We start from the raw sequence: 13,607 nt of genomic DNA, 5'->3' as shown, positions 1-13,607 counted from the left end.
CTATATTGACCTTCCTTTATGATTGAAGGGAGCTGCACTGTGGAAAGCCACAAGTCTGTGCTCCTTCACAGCCTGCTCGGGACACGGGTCCTCAGGTTGCTCTCAGAAATTATTTGGTTGTGGGGCGGCTGGGTGGCTCAGTGGTTGGGTGACAGCCTTCGGCCCAGGGTGTGATCCTGGAGACCTGGGATCCAGTCCCACGTTGGGCTCCGTGCATGAAGCCTCTTCTCCCTCTGCTTGGTATCTCTGCCTCTCTCTCTCTCATGAATAAATAAAATCTTTAAAAAAAAAATGATTTGGTTGTGATTTTTCCTCCTAAGAAGCCAATGACATTAAGCGCTAATCTTCACTGTCTTCAGGTGACCAGGGAGAGTGGGGACACTGCTACCACTCTGCCTTCCAAGTCCACAGCCAAGTACCTCCCTGTGTCTGGTGAGCTAGGTCGTGGGAGGTGAGGTCAGAGTTAAGTTCCCAAACCACACAATGGAGACGATCATTGGTGGAGACCAAAGACTCAGACATCCCTGGGACACAGATCCCGAGGTGGAGCCCACAGAATCCGAAGCGCTCTTCCTAGTGCCCGCCAGCCTCCTGCTGGCAGGAGAGGGCAAAGTCTAGGCGCAGCCCAGCCAGGTGGGAGACGAGGCCAGGACGGAGCAGCAGAGCCGGGGAGGAGGCTCCAGCCACCAAGAGGAAGGCCAGCCCGTGCACAGGGAGGGAAGGAGGCAAGGAAGGACCCCCTAAAGCTTCCGCACCGCAGCTCTGGCCGAGAGCCTGGGGACAGGGCTGAGGAGCCCGGCGTGGCCTCTGCGCAGGCTGCTTCGGGCACCGCGGCTCCTCGACACCCCGGCTGGGGCGCCCTCGCGGTCCCTGAAGTGAACGAGGCAGCACAGCCAGGAGCACCCCGGCACCCAGCGGAGCACCCACGGGGCCTGGCCGCTGGGCCCCGGCAGGCGCTGCACCCCCGGGAGGCGGCCTTCCTGCGGCGTCGCTAACCCGGCACGGCCGTCCGCGCCCTCCGCCCCTGCCCCGGGGCCTGCACGTCCCCAGCGGCCCGGAGCCACGCTCGCCTCCCCCGAGACGCGCGGCCGCCCGGCTCCCCGCCTGGCCCAAGCCCGAAGCCCGCACGAAGCCCGGGCACCGCCCCGCCCCGCCGGCCTGAGCCCCCGCCGCCCTGCCTACCTGACCCGCAGGTCGCAGGAACCACCAGTCCGCAGGCACATCGGCCGCGCCCGACCCGGGGGCACCCCGCGCCCCCGCCCTCCCCCGCCGCGAGCCCCGGAAGTCCGCGCCGCACCTTCCGCCGCGCAGCCGGCCGGATCCCGGCCACCGCTCCCGCCGCCCCGCGCTCCTCTGGGCGCCGGGGGGGCGGGTCCCGCGCCCGGCCCTCGCCATGGCAACGCTATACTTCCGGCCCGCGCGGCCCACAGCCGGAAGCCGCGGCGCCCCACGGGAGCCCGGGGGCGGGGCCGGGGAGCCGGGGGCGGGGCCTGCCCGGCGGGGACCGCTGCCCACCGTGCTGTGCCAGCCTCTCCGCGGCGGCGGCCTCCGAGGCGCGGGAGGCGCGAGGCGGGCGGGAGGGGCCGGCAGTCCTGAGGCTCTCGGGAGGGCGTCCGTCTCCCCGCCCTGGGCTTTTAGGGAGAAGTCGGAGTGCACCAAAGCAGACCCATCCCGGACACACACAGGGCGAGGCATACCCGGTGCCCTGGGGCGATGGGAAGCCACTGCGGTGGTGGCTAAGGGGTTGGAGGAGCCCGGTCCGGACTCAAGGAGCCTTGAATGTCGAGACAGGCCCGGTGCCAGGGAGGTGGTGACAGACCTGCAGGAGAGGGCCTCTTTGCGGATAGAGTAGGGCTAGAAGTTCAGAGACGGTGGTCACAGCCCGCGGAGACACCGCGACCCTCTAACCAGAGCTCCGGGACCGGAAGAGGTGGTGTGAGTGAGGGGAGTAGTGCGCTCCTGCGTCCCATTGCCTGGGTCAGCCCCTGCGTCTCCAGGGCGCCCCTCAGCGCCGCAGCCCCAGTTACGAACCTCCTATATGCCCCGGATTTCCAACCAATTAAGAGTGTTGGCTACCCGGGCACAGCTGCGACCTGGGACTGGGGTGATAAAGTGTCCCTGTGCTCCTCTGGTTCCCCCCGGGCCTGGGGGCCCTGACACCAGCACCAGACACCGCTGCTAGTGTCCTGGACCTAGCACCCGCTTTGGGCAAACCTGTTGGGGAGGGGCAGGACCGCGCTTTGGGTCACAGTCCAGAGCACAGGCCTTGACTGACTCAAAAGGCCTTGACGAATCAGGTGGCCCGAGAGAAGGTGAGGACAGAACAGGGTCTGGGAACAGAGGGACCAGTGAGCCTCAGGGCACCTGCCAGAGGCATTTTTCTGGGACTACACTACTGGGGCAGGCCCTAGGCCTGCCAAAATCCTCAGAGGCCACAGCCAGGCCTGCGCAAGGGGTGCCCAGGGGGTGCCGGCCCCTCAGGCCCCCCAGCCTGCGGCTCCGCCCTTTCCTAGAGTGCCCCTCCTCCATGCAGGCCACCCCCCACCTGCCTGGGGAGCATCTCCTTCCATCTAGACTAAGCCTCAGGGTCCTGTGGCTGCCTGAGAAGCCTTCCTGTGTACTCTCACAGCACACCTGTGCTCTCACTCCTGTCCTTGCACGCTCCCTGCGCAGGAACTATGACCCATGGAGCTGTATCCTCCAGGCCTGGCCCCAAGAGGTGTCCAGCAAACCCTCTCCAGCTAGGCGACCTCTTCCTCCACACACACACCCAGGAGCACGGCCCAGGTGCCCTAGAAGAAGGAGGGGCAACCTCCTGCGTAGCAAGCTCCGGAGCTTCGGACCCAGAGGACCAAAAGAGGAAAAGGGAGGCAAACTGCCTCCAGAAAGGCCTCTGTGGCCAGGGAAGGCCAGTGAGGTAAACAGTGAATAATGAGAGCTGGTCAGCTTACACTGCTGACAGGCATCATGGAAGGCAGGAAGGGGCCTCCACGGCCTTGGGAATCCACTGGGGCCCTGTAGCAGCCCCTGGGGAAATGCCTTGGATTAACTGTGTACCTATTTTGTTCCTGAGGTTTCCTCCAGGAAACCTCCAGGTTTCCCCGCCCCCCCCCCCCCCATCTAGGTCCGGGAAACTGCTCAGCCTTGAACTCTGAGCAGGCCCCACCCACTCTTGGCAGGTCAACTTTGGGTAAACCAACTCCCTTGGCTCCCAAATAGGCCAGCGCAGCCAGGATAAAGGAATCCTAGGTCAGGGGACCCTTCCAAAGGCTCTTCCTTGCAGTTTGCAGGGGGTGCTGAAGGCAGCCTAGGGGCGAAGAATGAGGCCCGGGTGGCCGCCCGCAGCCCCCACTGCAATCTTCCCCACCCCTCCCTTCCAGATTAGCTGAAACCTGCTAATTGTGGCAGCCCTCGAATGCTCCCCTCCCCCACCAGCCGATTCCTCCCTCCCTTTGCCTCCCCTCCCCTCCCCCTTCCATCCGAATGATAAAGGGTCTGGCCCGCCAGGCCCCCGGCCTCAGGCCCCCAGCGTCTCCTCACTACACCGCCCGGTCGCCTTGCCTCCACGGGGCCAGGCCCCAGCCCACGCTGCCTGCCTCCCCTGCATGGGGCCCTGCAGCCACCCACGCCTGGGGCTCCCTGGGTCGGAGTCGTCCTCCCAGCCCCCCAAGAGGAGGAAGAAGAGATACCTGCGGCATGACAAGCCCCCCTACACCTACTTGGCCATGATTGCCTTGGTGATCCAGGCCGCACCCTCCCGCAGGCTGAAGCTGGCCCAGGTGAGAGGGACCCCCATTCTCCCTGACGCTGGGCGATCGGACCTTTGGCGGGACCCGTCCCCCTTCTAGGCCCAGGCTGGGACTCCGGCCTCCATCCTCACCTGGCCCTACCCAGCTAAGCCAGGGCGCCCATCCAGGCCTGGGCAGCAGGGGAAAGAGCCCAGGTGCTCAGGCAGGCGCACCCTTCCCTCCTGCGGGCACCAAGGTGTTTTGTGGGCGGGGGTGTGAGGGGTGGGGGAGGGGTGCGACGCCCCTAAGCCTGGCTGTGGGGGAGGGGTGGTGCTGCCCCCCTCCCCCTCCCGCTCCCGCTCACGGCGCCGGGCCGACCGGCCGGGCCGCGCTTTCAGATCATCCGTCAGGTCCAGGCCGCGTTCCCCTTCTTCAAGGACGACTACGAGGGCTGGAAGGACTCCATCCGCCACAACCTCTCCTCCAACCGCTGCTTCCGCAAGGTGGGGCCCGGGGGTGGGGGGGTCGCAGCTGGGCGGCAGGGCTGTATCGGGCCAGACGCCTCACCGAGCCTCCCCTCCCCGTCCAGGTGCCTAAGGATCCGGCGAAGCCCCAGGCCAAGGGCAACTTCTGGGCCGTCGACGTGAGCCTGATCCCAGCCGAGGCGCTGCGGCTGCAGAACACGGCCCTGTGCAGGCGCTGGCAGAGCAGAGGCGCGCGGGGCGCCTTCGCCAAGGACCTGGGCCCCTACGTGCTGCACGGCTGGCCTTACCGTCCGCCCAGCCCCCAGCCGCCGCCCAGCCCCCAGCCGCCGCCCAGCGAGGGCTTCAGCATAAAGTCTTTGCTGGGGGACCCCGGGGAAGGGGCAGCCCGGGGCAGCCCGGGGGAGGAGGGGGTGCGCACTCCCCCCCTGCCCTGCGAGCAGCCTCCGTGGCCGCCCTGCCTGCTCACCGGGCCCAGGAGAGCAGATGGGGAGGCTTCCCAGGGGGGGACCAGCAGGCCCCCACCCCTTTCCCCTGAGCACAGAGCCTGGCCTCTCCACTTACTGCAGGCTTCCCCAGACCCCGGGGGGCTGCCCGGTGGGAGTCACAGGCCCTCACTCTGGGGGCAGCTGCCCACCTCCTACTTGCCCATCTACACTCCCAATGTGGTAATGCCCCTGGCTCCACTACCACCCGCATCCTGTCCCCAGTGCCCACCTTCAACCAGCTCAGCCTACTGGGGGGTGGCCTCTGAAACTCACGGCCCCCCAGGGCTGCTCTGGGATCTCGATGCCCTCTTCCAGGGGGTACCACCCAACAAGAGCATCTATGATGTATGGGTGAGCCACTCCCGAGATCCAGCTGCCTCCACCCCTGGCTGGCTACTCTCCTGGTACAGCCTGTGAGGCTCCCGGGGCAGGGGCGGCTTTCTTCTAACCTTCCTGCCACCACTGACTTGTTGGGGAACCACGGCCAAGAGGTCCAGGAGGTGTCTGTGGCCGCAGCAGCCCTGAAACACCAGGCACCAGCGGTGCTGAGAATCCACCATGTTTATTGGACTACCCCATACCCCACAAAGGGTTGGGGTCTAGCTAGGCACTGCTCTGGCCCGGATGCTCAGTCGGGCCTCTCCTATCCCCCCACCCCCAGAGGCCAAACTGCAAAGAGTGGGGGCTTGGCTCGCAGTAGCCCCTTCCTGATCCCACTTTCTCTGTCCGTGTGTCCTTCCTTCCTTCCATCCATCCATCACCACGTGTCACTTCCCACCCCTGGCTCCCGGCTGGGGGAGGGAGACCCTACACGGTGCCTCAGCCTGAAGTCCTGTCCTCCCTCCTCTGCCTGGGAATGAGGTAGTAGCACCTTTTTGGGGAAAGGAAATCAAGACCCTACTTGGTTTCGGTGGTGGTAGTGGGGAAGATAACAGTAAAGGAGTAGACAATATTTTAATGCCAAGTCTGATTCTTGGTGATGGGGGTGACTGGGGTAGCCGCTTGGCGGGGCCTACCTCCCACAGCCCTGGCATCCCCTGCTGTGCGCCGCGATGATAACAGCAAATGGTGATAAGGAGGGAGCCGGGGGCCTGGGGGAGGGAGCGGCGATCAGGTCCCTAGGCTAAATACTCCTCGCGGGGCAGGGGGACCGACTCCGGGAGGGGGGCAGGGGCTTTGCCGCCTCTGCCGGCAGAGGCGCGGCCGGGACTAGGAGTCCCCGGCCTTTTGGGTCCCGAGGGCCGAGCTGGAGTCGCTGTCTGGGCCGGGGCTGGGAGGGCTGCCAGGGGGCGGCGTGGGCGTGCACGGGGTCCCGGTGAGCGGCGTGTCGGTGCTGAGCGAAGACGGCGTCCCCGAGCGCGGAACCCTGCAGCGCCGGGCGGGCCCCAGCTCCACCTGGCCCACTCGCTCGGCGAACTTCAGCGAGCACACAGTCTCGCCCAGGTCCTCCGGCCGCGTGGAAATCTGCAGGCAAGCGGCGCTGGTGGGCGGCCCCGCGCGGGCGGCTCCCGGCCCCCTCCGGGCCGCCCACCTGCAGCCGCAGCACCGCGGGGTCGTCCGGTCCCCTCCGCCCCCGCCCCCGCCCCGCCCCCTCCCGGCCTCGCTCCCTCGCCGCGCCCCGCCCCGCCCCGCTGCCGCCGCCCACCTGCAGCAGCAGCACTGCGGTGGCGCCCGGCCCGCCCCCCTCCCGCCCCGGTCCCCTTCCGCCAGCCGCCCACCTGCAGCAGCAGCACGCCGGTGTCGTCCGGTCCCCTCCCACCCCCGCCTCGACCCGGCTCCCGCCCCGCTCCTCCCCTCCTGCCCGCCGCCCACCTGCAGCAGCAGCACGGCGGTGGCGCCCGGCCCGAGCGCGGGCTGCAGCAGGCGCGTGAGCTGCGAGTCGCGGAAGGGCACGTGCGGCCGGCGGGCCCGCAGCGCAGCCATCACGCCGCCCAGGGCCAGCAGCGAGCGGTTGATGGTCCGGGCCTCCCGCAGCCGCTGCGCGCCGTCTCGGTCTCCCCGCGACGTGCCGGCCGCCCCCGCCTTCCAGGCACGCTCGGATCCCGCCAGGTCCACCAGGTGCAGGGTGCCTGCCCGGGCGAGCGAGCGGGCGTGGGGGGAGCCCCGGATCCGGCGCTGCGAGCCCCCCGCCCCCCGCAGGGCTCAGGTGCGCCCCCGGTACCTGCGGTGCCCGGCCCGCGCGGGGGGGCCGCCGTGCGCAGCGTTAGCGTGACCAAGGCGTGAGACCGAGAGCTGTGCCTATTCTTGGTGGTGGCGGCGGTGGCCCGGTTGCTCCTCCCCAGGCTCAGCATCTGGAGGGCGGAGCGACACGACCGGCCTGCCGCAGGGTCTGCGTCCCTGCGTGGGAGCACAGGCGGGGGCCTTGGAGAGCTGCTGGGAGGGCTGGGGGGGCGCGATGCCACTGGGCAGCCTTACCTGGTGCAGCGTCTCCAGGTTGGGCACGTCCCAGTACGTCAGGCCAGCCACCTGAATGCCCCCCTGGCCTGCCGGGCCCTGCCTGACGGCCAGGCGTTCAGGAGGCCCTGGGGCTAGGAGGTCCCTAGTGAGAAAGGGAAGGGCTGGGTTTCCGAGACTCCCAGGGTCACTGGAGGGGCACAGGATACAGAGGACGGGCTATAGCATGGACCTGACCTGACAGCCTCATTGTAGATCTCCACCATGCTGAGAGTCACACGGTGGTGTCCCCCAGTCCCCATTTCCTGGAACAGTGACTGCAGTGCCCTAGGAGCTATGCCAGGGTCCTCAGGTGGGCCCTGGAACAGGGCAAGTGCTGCATCAGACTCCCAGCCCAGCTCCTGGCCCCAGGAGCCACCCAGGGTCTCCCCTTCCCACCTCCATACTGTAGGTCTTCCCTGTCCCTGTCTGACCATAGGTGAAAATGCAGACGCTGTAGCCTCGGAGGCAGGACAGCACAGCTGGCTCCAGCTCCCTGAAGACCTAGGGGGAGGAGGGGTGCGAGGGGTCCTAAGCCCCAGGACTTAGGACACAGTGTGGACAGAGCTTGGTTACCCAGGGAGGATGGCTCCAGGGGAGCATGGTGGAAGGGCAGATCTCCCAACAAATTGAGGTGGCTCCCTGGAGAAACTGGCATTTGCAAGAATTTGCCAGGCAAGGAAGGAAAGGGATGTGAGAGAACAAGCAACACGGAGCGCTGGACTTCTGAGGAGGCTTGGAGGCCCAGGAGAGCAGCAGCCAGGAGCCCAAATGCTGGGCTTGACTGCCAGGTTCAAAGCCCAGCTGTGACAGGAAGCAAAGCACACATGGATCTTCTAGGCCAAGGCTTTCCCTCCAAGGTGACCACTGCAGTGATACCTGGTGTAAAGATCAAGGGGAGCTCGGAGCGAGAGGACTCACATAAAGGGTGAGCCCAGGAGGGCTCCACAGGTGCGCAGAGGGTGGCTAGCCAAGGTCACCGGAACCCTGGCCCTGGGAGAGTCCAGAGGCAGCTGAGGAGATGTGGCTGGGACTCATATCCTGTTGGCAACTGGACCCCAGCAGCAGCCTTTTGAGCACCGACATGGCCAGCTTTTGTGCCCAGAAGGCTGGTAACTGAGTAGCCTGTGGGTTCTACTTAACACCTTGACTGCCAGCAGCGAGCGCGGAATCCAGAATTGCCCATGAGGTCACTAAGATTCCATGACTGACAGGAAGCACTGGGGGTGACCAGGGTGCGGGGACTGTGTGGTGTCCTTGCAGAGATGGGAAACACAGGTGAGGGGGCTCAGTGAAAGATGCCTCTGGTCAGACACATAAGGGACAGCAGTGTCCAGAGGACTGCCCAGAAGGTAGCAGACCGCGGGGGGGGGGGGGGGGGGATGGAGAGTGGGGGGGTGGGGGATGTTTGAAGTCTGGGAAGCAGGCTGAGACAGGGGAAGTGTGTGAGATAGAGACACAGGTGAAAAACAGCCCCTGCTCTCTAGGAAGTGGGCGATTGAGCTCTGGTCACCTGCCACCTGCCAGCCCCTCCTCACACTGTGTCCCTGTGAGGCCAACCCGGGTCGGAATCTCGGCTAGCTCTGCACCTTACGTGATTGACTCTGTTTCCTGAGCTTTGGAAGTCTATGTAGACAGAGACGGCCAGTATAGGAAGCAAGGTGCTGAGCTGGGCCTGGGAGTCTGGGAGGAGGAGGGCAGGAGAGCGCCAAGGCTGGAAGCTACTGGCTCCCCAGCCCGTGCGCCCGCCACACCCTGCCTTGCGCTGCCCCGCCCTGGCCCTGCCCTCACAGCTGGCCCACTTCACCAGGCTTGGAAGAGTGAGTAGCCCATGAAGCCTGGGGGAAGGTCACAGCACTGTCCCCACCACAGCAGCACCCTGGCCCTGCTCTGCAGCCAGCTCCCTGTGAGCAGCAGCCATCATCATATCAGACACGCTCATTTTTCTTACTTCCTTGGTAAAAAATTACGTTTAAAAACGTTAACCTTTCCATTAAACCAGCAGGCTCGTTTTCATTGAAATCGCAAAGGGATGTAATGGGAATATTCTGGAAGGAAAGGAGGTATCCAGCTAGGCTGTCATTCTTGTCTCCCAGAACCTCCTGTTTGCTTCCCTTCACGGGAGTCCAGCTACTGGGAAGGCAGAAGGAGGGAAACCCGGAGCCTCTTCTGACTCTCAGGCAGTACGAGGGAAGGTCAGCACAGGTGCAAGGGCAGAGCATCACCTCCTCCTGGCTGGCCTCTGGAGAGAAGACCCAGTCCAGGCGAAAGCGACGCTGGCGCCCTCGATAGCAGGTGGTGACAGTGCCACTGGGGCCAGGCTCCGAGCTCACCAGGCTGGAGGGTGTCCCTGGCCTCAGCCGACACAGCACACGGATATTTCCTGGAGTGGAGATCACATCAGTGGGCTGCCTCCGGGGCCCTGAAACACAGGGAGGCTCTCCGTCCTCAGGCTCGCCGCCCCACTCCTCTGCTCTCCAAGCCTGCCATACCCTTGAGCTCCAGCAGCCGCCCTGGGCATCCAGTTGGGGGCCTCTGCTGCTCCTCAGGGAGCTGAGTCCCAGCCGCGCCAGCTGACAGTGCCCCCAGGGCCCAGGATACCTGGTGGGATAGGAATGTGAGGAAGTGGGGGCTGGGGGAGGGGTGCTGGGGCAATGCAGAGCTACCAGCTGTGGTGATGCACAACTTTTACTGGCTTTGGGCCCTTAGAAGCATCATTCAGTGGGCCCAGGATGGAGACCCAGAACGTGAGGAGGATCACGGAAAAAGACATCTATCTCCTATGGGGTTGACAGTTCCGTGAGGGGTTTACTGTCGCCCTAGTTTACACAGACAACAATGAGGCCCACAGGCGAGATCACACCCAGAATGGGTGAGATCACAAGCTGTTCTGATTCCAGAGCCTACCACCTGCATTGGAGCAGGCAAGGCCCTGGGGTGGGAAGAAGGAACACAGGCCCCCATGGAAGAACAGTGACCCAGCTGCCCAGAGAACATGCGCTAGAGAGGGGGCAGTGGTTCTGACCTGACCCCGGGCCTCATTGAGCGAACACTGACAGCTCTGGGTAAACGTGCTGACCAGTCCTCGGAGGTCCCCACAGCCCTGACGCAGGCTGGCCATACGTGTCCGAAGTCCTGGCAGGGAGAGTTTGTTGTGAGGGAAAGCCCAGTTCCCGGCCTCCCCGTGAACCGCGGGTCCCCGCCCTTACCTGCCAACTGCCCGAGCATCTGCCGCAGCTCCCTTCTACAGTTCTGCTCAGTCTCCTGCTGGAGCTGCCGAAGGGCCCCCCGCAGGCCCTGCAGCTGCACCTCCTGCACCCCCAGCTGGCCCGCCCAACCCCACCCCTGTCACTGAGGCAACAGGCACTTACCAGGCCCTGCCTCAGATCCCACCCGCCCCCCATGGCCCCAGCCTTCCCAGCCCCTGGGCTCAGCGCCCACCTGGACTTGAAGTGCTTCTGTGGTGTCCTGGGCTTCCTGAAGCCGGCTCTGCAGCTCCACCAGTGCCTCCGCCTCCTCCTGCAAGAAAGGTGGGAGCCAGATCAGCTATGGAGCCGGCAGGGACGTGAACGAGGGCACTCCAGCCGCCCCATGTCATGGACGGGGAAGTCATGTCAAGAGGGGCGGGCAGAGCTGGCCATGAATCCACATCTCCCCACTTTATGCCGGACGCCTTTCCCCAGGTCCCTCTGCTCTCCTGAGGCCGTCACTGGGAAAGCCACAGGACAGGGTAGACATGTTCTCCTGCGGGCATGGGTCTCCTTGATGGGGCTACCTTGCACAGACCATCCCAGGGCCTGTCCACACTCCTAGACTCTGGCCCTGAAAGGTCAGAGAGGCCCCCCTGCTTCTGTTCCAGCAGCATTAGATCCTGGGCAGTGTTGCAGATAGCCAGGTGTGCAGGAGCCCCAGGCGGCAGGAACAGTAGCAGCTAAGGAGGATACCTGGGGGGCCCTGGTGGAGGGGCCAGGACCCCAGTGCAGCAGGAGATCCCGGGTGAGGCTCAGGCTCTGTTTCAGAGCCTCATTCTCCAGGGTTAGATGCTGAACTCTCTTCTCGGAGTCTGTCGCCCCCTGGCGGAGAGAGAAGCCCTCAAGACTCACCGGAAGCTGGGGCCACCTCTCATTACCCTCGGTCACCCTCCCGGAGGCATGTGTATGTGTGTGTGTGTGTGTGTGTGTGTGTGTGTGTGTGTGGCCGGCAGCCTTACCACTCCCAGGCGCAATCGGCCCAGCTCCTCCTCCTGCACTTCTAGCTGCTGTCGCAGCTCTTCTAGCTGACGAGGAGGGAAGGGCACAGGGTGAGGCATCTCCCTCCAAGGCCCTCCACCCTGTCCCTTTTGCCTTCCGGACCCCTACCTGTCCAAGGATGAGCTGCTCCAGCCGCTGCCACGCCCTCTGGTCCTCCGCCAACTGGGGAGGGTTCTGCCCCTGGGCCTCATCCCTTGGTGAGAGAGGAGGGCTTTCTTCTTGAGATGGGGATCCTGGGGTGGGGTGGACCCAGTTAAGACCGATGAGGTCTCTAACCTGAAGAAGGGGACACCTCGGGAGCAAAGCTGGGCATGGGGCCCCAAACTCCAGGCCGCTCCCTTTCTGCGGGCTTCACTCCCTTGCCACACTCCCTTTACAACTCACTACTCCCTACGCACCAGCAGGAGTGGGGCACTGCCCCTCGGCGGCTGGCTGAGTCCCCTGGGACAGGGCCTGCCTTCCCCTGGGGCTCCGAATCCAGGCCAGGAGAGCCAAGAGCTGACCCGTCACCGTCAACAGTGGGGGGACATCGCTCGGCTGTAAAGGACACAAGGACCAGAGCAACGGAGCCTGAGGTGATGACACGCACGGGGAGCCCAGAAGGCCTGCGGACAGTCCCGGTGGGCTGGAGAAGGATCCCCAGCCCGGCTCACCTTGGTCAGGTCAGGAGGAGGATTCCCGAAGCTCTCTTCCGCCCCCAGCTGGACGGAGAGGAACTCAGCAAGACGCACGAGAGCCTCTTCCAGGGACACCTCGGCAGGGCGGCCCTCCGCTCCCTCTTCCGGTCCATCCTCGGACTCGGAGCAGCCCGGGAGGCCTGGGAGCGGGGAAGGCGAGGCTCGCGGTTCACAGGCCGGCAGGAGGCACCTGCTGGGCCCTTCCCTCCCAGAGAGGTCACGGCACCCCGCCTCCCTCGGCCGGCGGGTTCCCTCCCGGCGCACCGACAGCACCTACCGACCAGGCCTGTCAGCTCGGTCCACAGTTCCGCCGTGGGCGGGTCGGGGCGGCGGCGACCCCCGCGCTTGCAACCTGCAGGCTAGGGAGGGAGCAGCGGGACCTCTGAGGATGGGGGGTAGCCTGTGGGCCCGCCCTCCGAGACCGGGCCGAGGGAGGTGAGGTCTCCGCTTCCAACACCAGAACAGAGACGGAGCCCCCCGCACGGCACCCCCGCCCCAGCGTCAGCGCCCCGGGAACATACGCTGCGCGGGCCCGCATAACCCGCTCAGAAGGGGGGCGCCGGCCCAGCTGCGCCCGCCCCTCTCACCTGGGCGGGGTCCTCGGGGTCGCCGGCCGCCGGGGCAGCGCCATCCCTGCGGAAGAGGCTGTAGAAGATGTAGATGAGCAGCGAATAGAAGGCGTACATGGGAGCGCGGGGCGGCAGAGGGCCCGCTTCGCGCCGCCCCGCGTCCCAGCACCCCGACTCCGCGCTCGCGCGCTGCAACACCGGTGCGCATGCTCGGGGCGGCCGCCCCCACGGCCCCGCTCCCGCGGGCGGAGGGCGCGCGCCCGGAGGAAAGGGGGTGCCAGGGACGGAGTCCCCGGGGCCGCACCCGGACACCCGCCTCGCGCCTACCACCCCTACTTCATCGACCCCGGGCTGACAGCGCCCACGGCCTCCGCACGGCCCCTGCTCGGAAGCCGCCCCAGCCTCCCGCGGAGGCCCCTACCGCCCTCGCCCCTCGCAGCCGGCAGCCGAGGGAGGCCAAGCTCGCGTCTCCACGGAGCCCCGGCCCTCATCGCCCCGCCCAGTCCGGCCCAGACCCCTCCAGCCCCGCGCGGCCCGGCCCAGACACCTTGTCGCCCCGCCCAGTTCCCCTCTCAGCCACGCCCACATCCCCTCAGCCCCGCCCAATACCCTTCGCAGTCCCACCTCGTAGCCCCGCCCCCTCTCAGCCCCGCCCAGTGCCCTTCGAAGTCCCACCTCGTAGCCCCGCCCGGACCCCCTCAGCCTCGCCCAGTGCCCTTCGCAGTCCCACCTCGTAGCCCCGCCCACATCCCTCTCAGCCCCGCCCCCTGCGACAGCTCCACCCAGAGCCGCCCTCCTCTCAGCCCCTCCCCTCCCACCGCCGCCCAGACCGCCCTCCCACCCGGCCCCGCCCAGACCGCCGTTACAGTCCCGCCCACACCCTTCCCAGCCCATCAGCTCCCTTCGCAGCTCCGCCCACAAGCCCTTTCACAGGCTCCGCCCCCCGCAACAGCCCCTCCCCTCTGCCCGTACCCCTCCTC

At 66.2% G+C, this 13,607-nt stretch overlaps 3 protein-coding genes across 9 annotated transcripts in view; 1 reads left to right on the top strand and 2 right to left on the bottom strand.

The window, feature by feature from the left end:
- Positions 1–1,419, bottom strand: part of PPP1R16A (protein phosphatase 1 regulatory subunit 16A) — a 35,390-nt gene extending 33,971 nt beyond the window's left edge. Inside the window, exon 1 of one of the 4 annotated variants that reach the window (XM_072775593.1) lies at positions 1,298–1,419. The gene's annotated coding sequence lies outside the window, so the exon portion shown is untranslated. Of the gene's footprint in view, positions 1–1,182 lie in introns of all 4 variants that reach the window. The other 3 variants (XM_072775591.1, XM_072775589.1, XM_072775590.1) reach the window with 3 other exon arrangements.
- Positions 1,420–1,545: 126 nt separating this feature from the next.
- FOXH1 (forkhead box H1) lies at positions 1,546–5,248 on the top strand. Its single transcript, XM_072775641.1, has 3 exons — positions 1,546–3,779; positions 4,127–4,231; positions 4,318–5,248. Exons 1-3 carry the CDS (start codon positions 3,606–3,608, stop codon positions 5,113–5,115), a joined length of 1,077 nt encoding a protein of 358 aa, XP_072631742.1. The 5' UTR covers positions 1,546–3,605; the 3' UTR covers positions 5,116–5,248.
- On the bottom strand, positions 5,242–13,016 carry KIFC2 (kinesin family member C2). Of its 4 annotated transcripts, XM_072775498.1 has the most exons (18): positions 12,646–13,013; positions 12,336–12,417; positions 12,035–12,198; positions 11,780–11,918; positions 11,490–11,614; positions 11,342–11,407; positions 11,076–11,204; positions 10,573–10,650; positions 10,341–10,455; positions 10,157–10,266; positions 9,624–9,732; positions 9,357–9,514; positions 7,531–7,635; positions 7,330–7,451; positions 7,114–7,237; positions 6,860–6,989; positions 6,511–6,767; positions 5,242–6,162 (listed from the first exon to the last, which is right to left on the bottom strand). In XM_072775498.1, the coding sequence occupies exons 1-18, from the start codon at positions 12,742–12,744 to the stop codon at positions 5,908–5,910; spliced, it is 2,367 nt and encodes a 788-aa protein (XP_072631599.1). In that variant the 5' UTR covers positions 12,745–13,013; the 3' UTR covers positions 5,242–5,907. The 4 variants fall into 4 exon arrangements, with proteins under 4 accessions (XP_072631599.1, XP_072631601.1, XP_072631600.1 ...); XM_072775500.1 differs by lacking the exon at positions 11,076–11,204 and having other exon boundaries at positions 12,646–13,015; XM_072775499.1 differs by lacking the exon at positions 11,342–11,407 and having other exon boundaries at positions 12,646–13,015.
- Positions 13,017–13,607: the final 591 nt, after the last annotated feature.

The sequence above is a fragment of the Canis lupus genome, chromosome 14 (genome assembly GCF_048164855.1).
Source record: "Canis lupus baileyi chromosome 14, mCanLup2.hap1, whole genome shotgun sequence".
NCBI classification, from domain to species: Eukaryota; Metazoa; Chordata; class Mammalia; order Carnivora; family Canidae; genus Canis; species Canis lupus.
The sequence above is the reverse complement of the archived record's forward strand: the minus strand, read 5'-3'. Positions and strand labels throughout refer to the sequence as shown.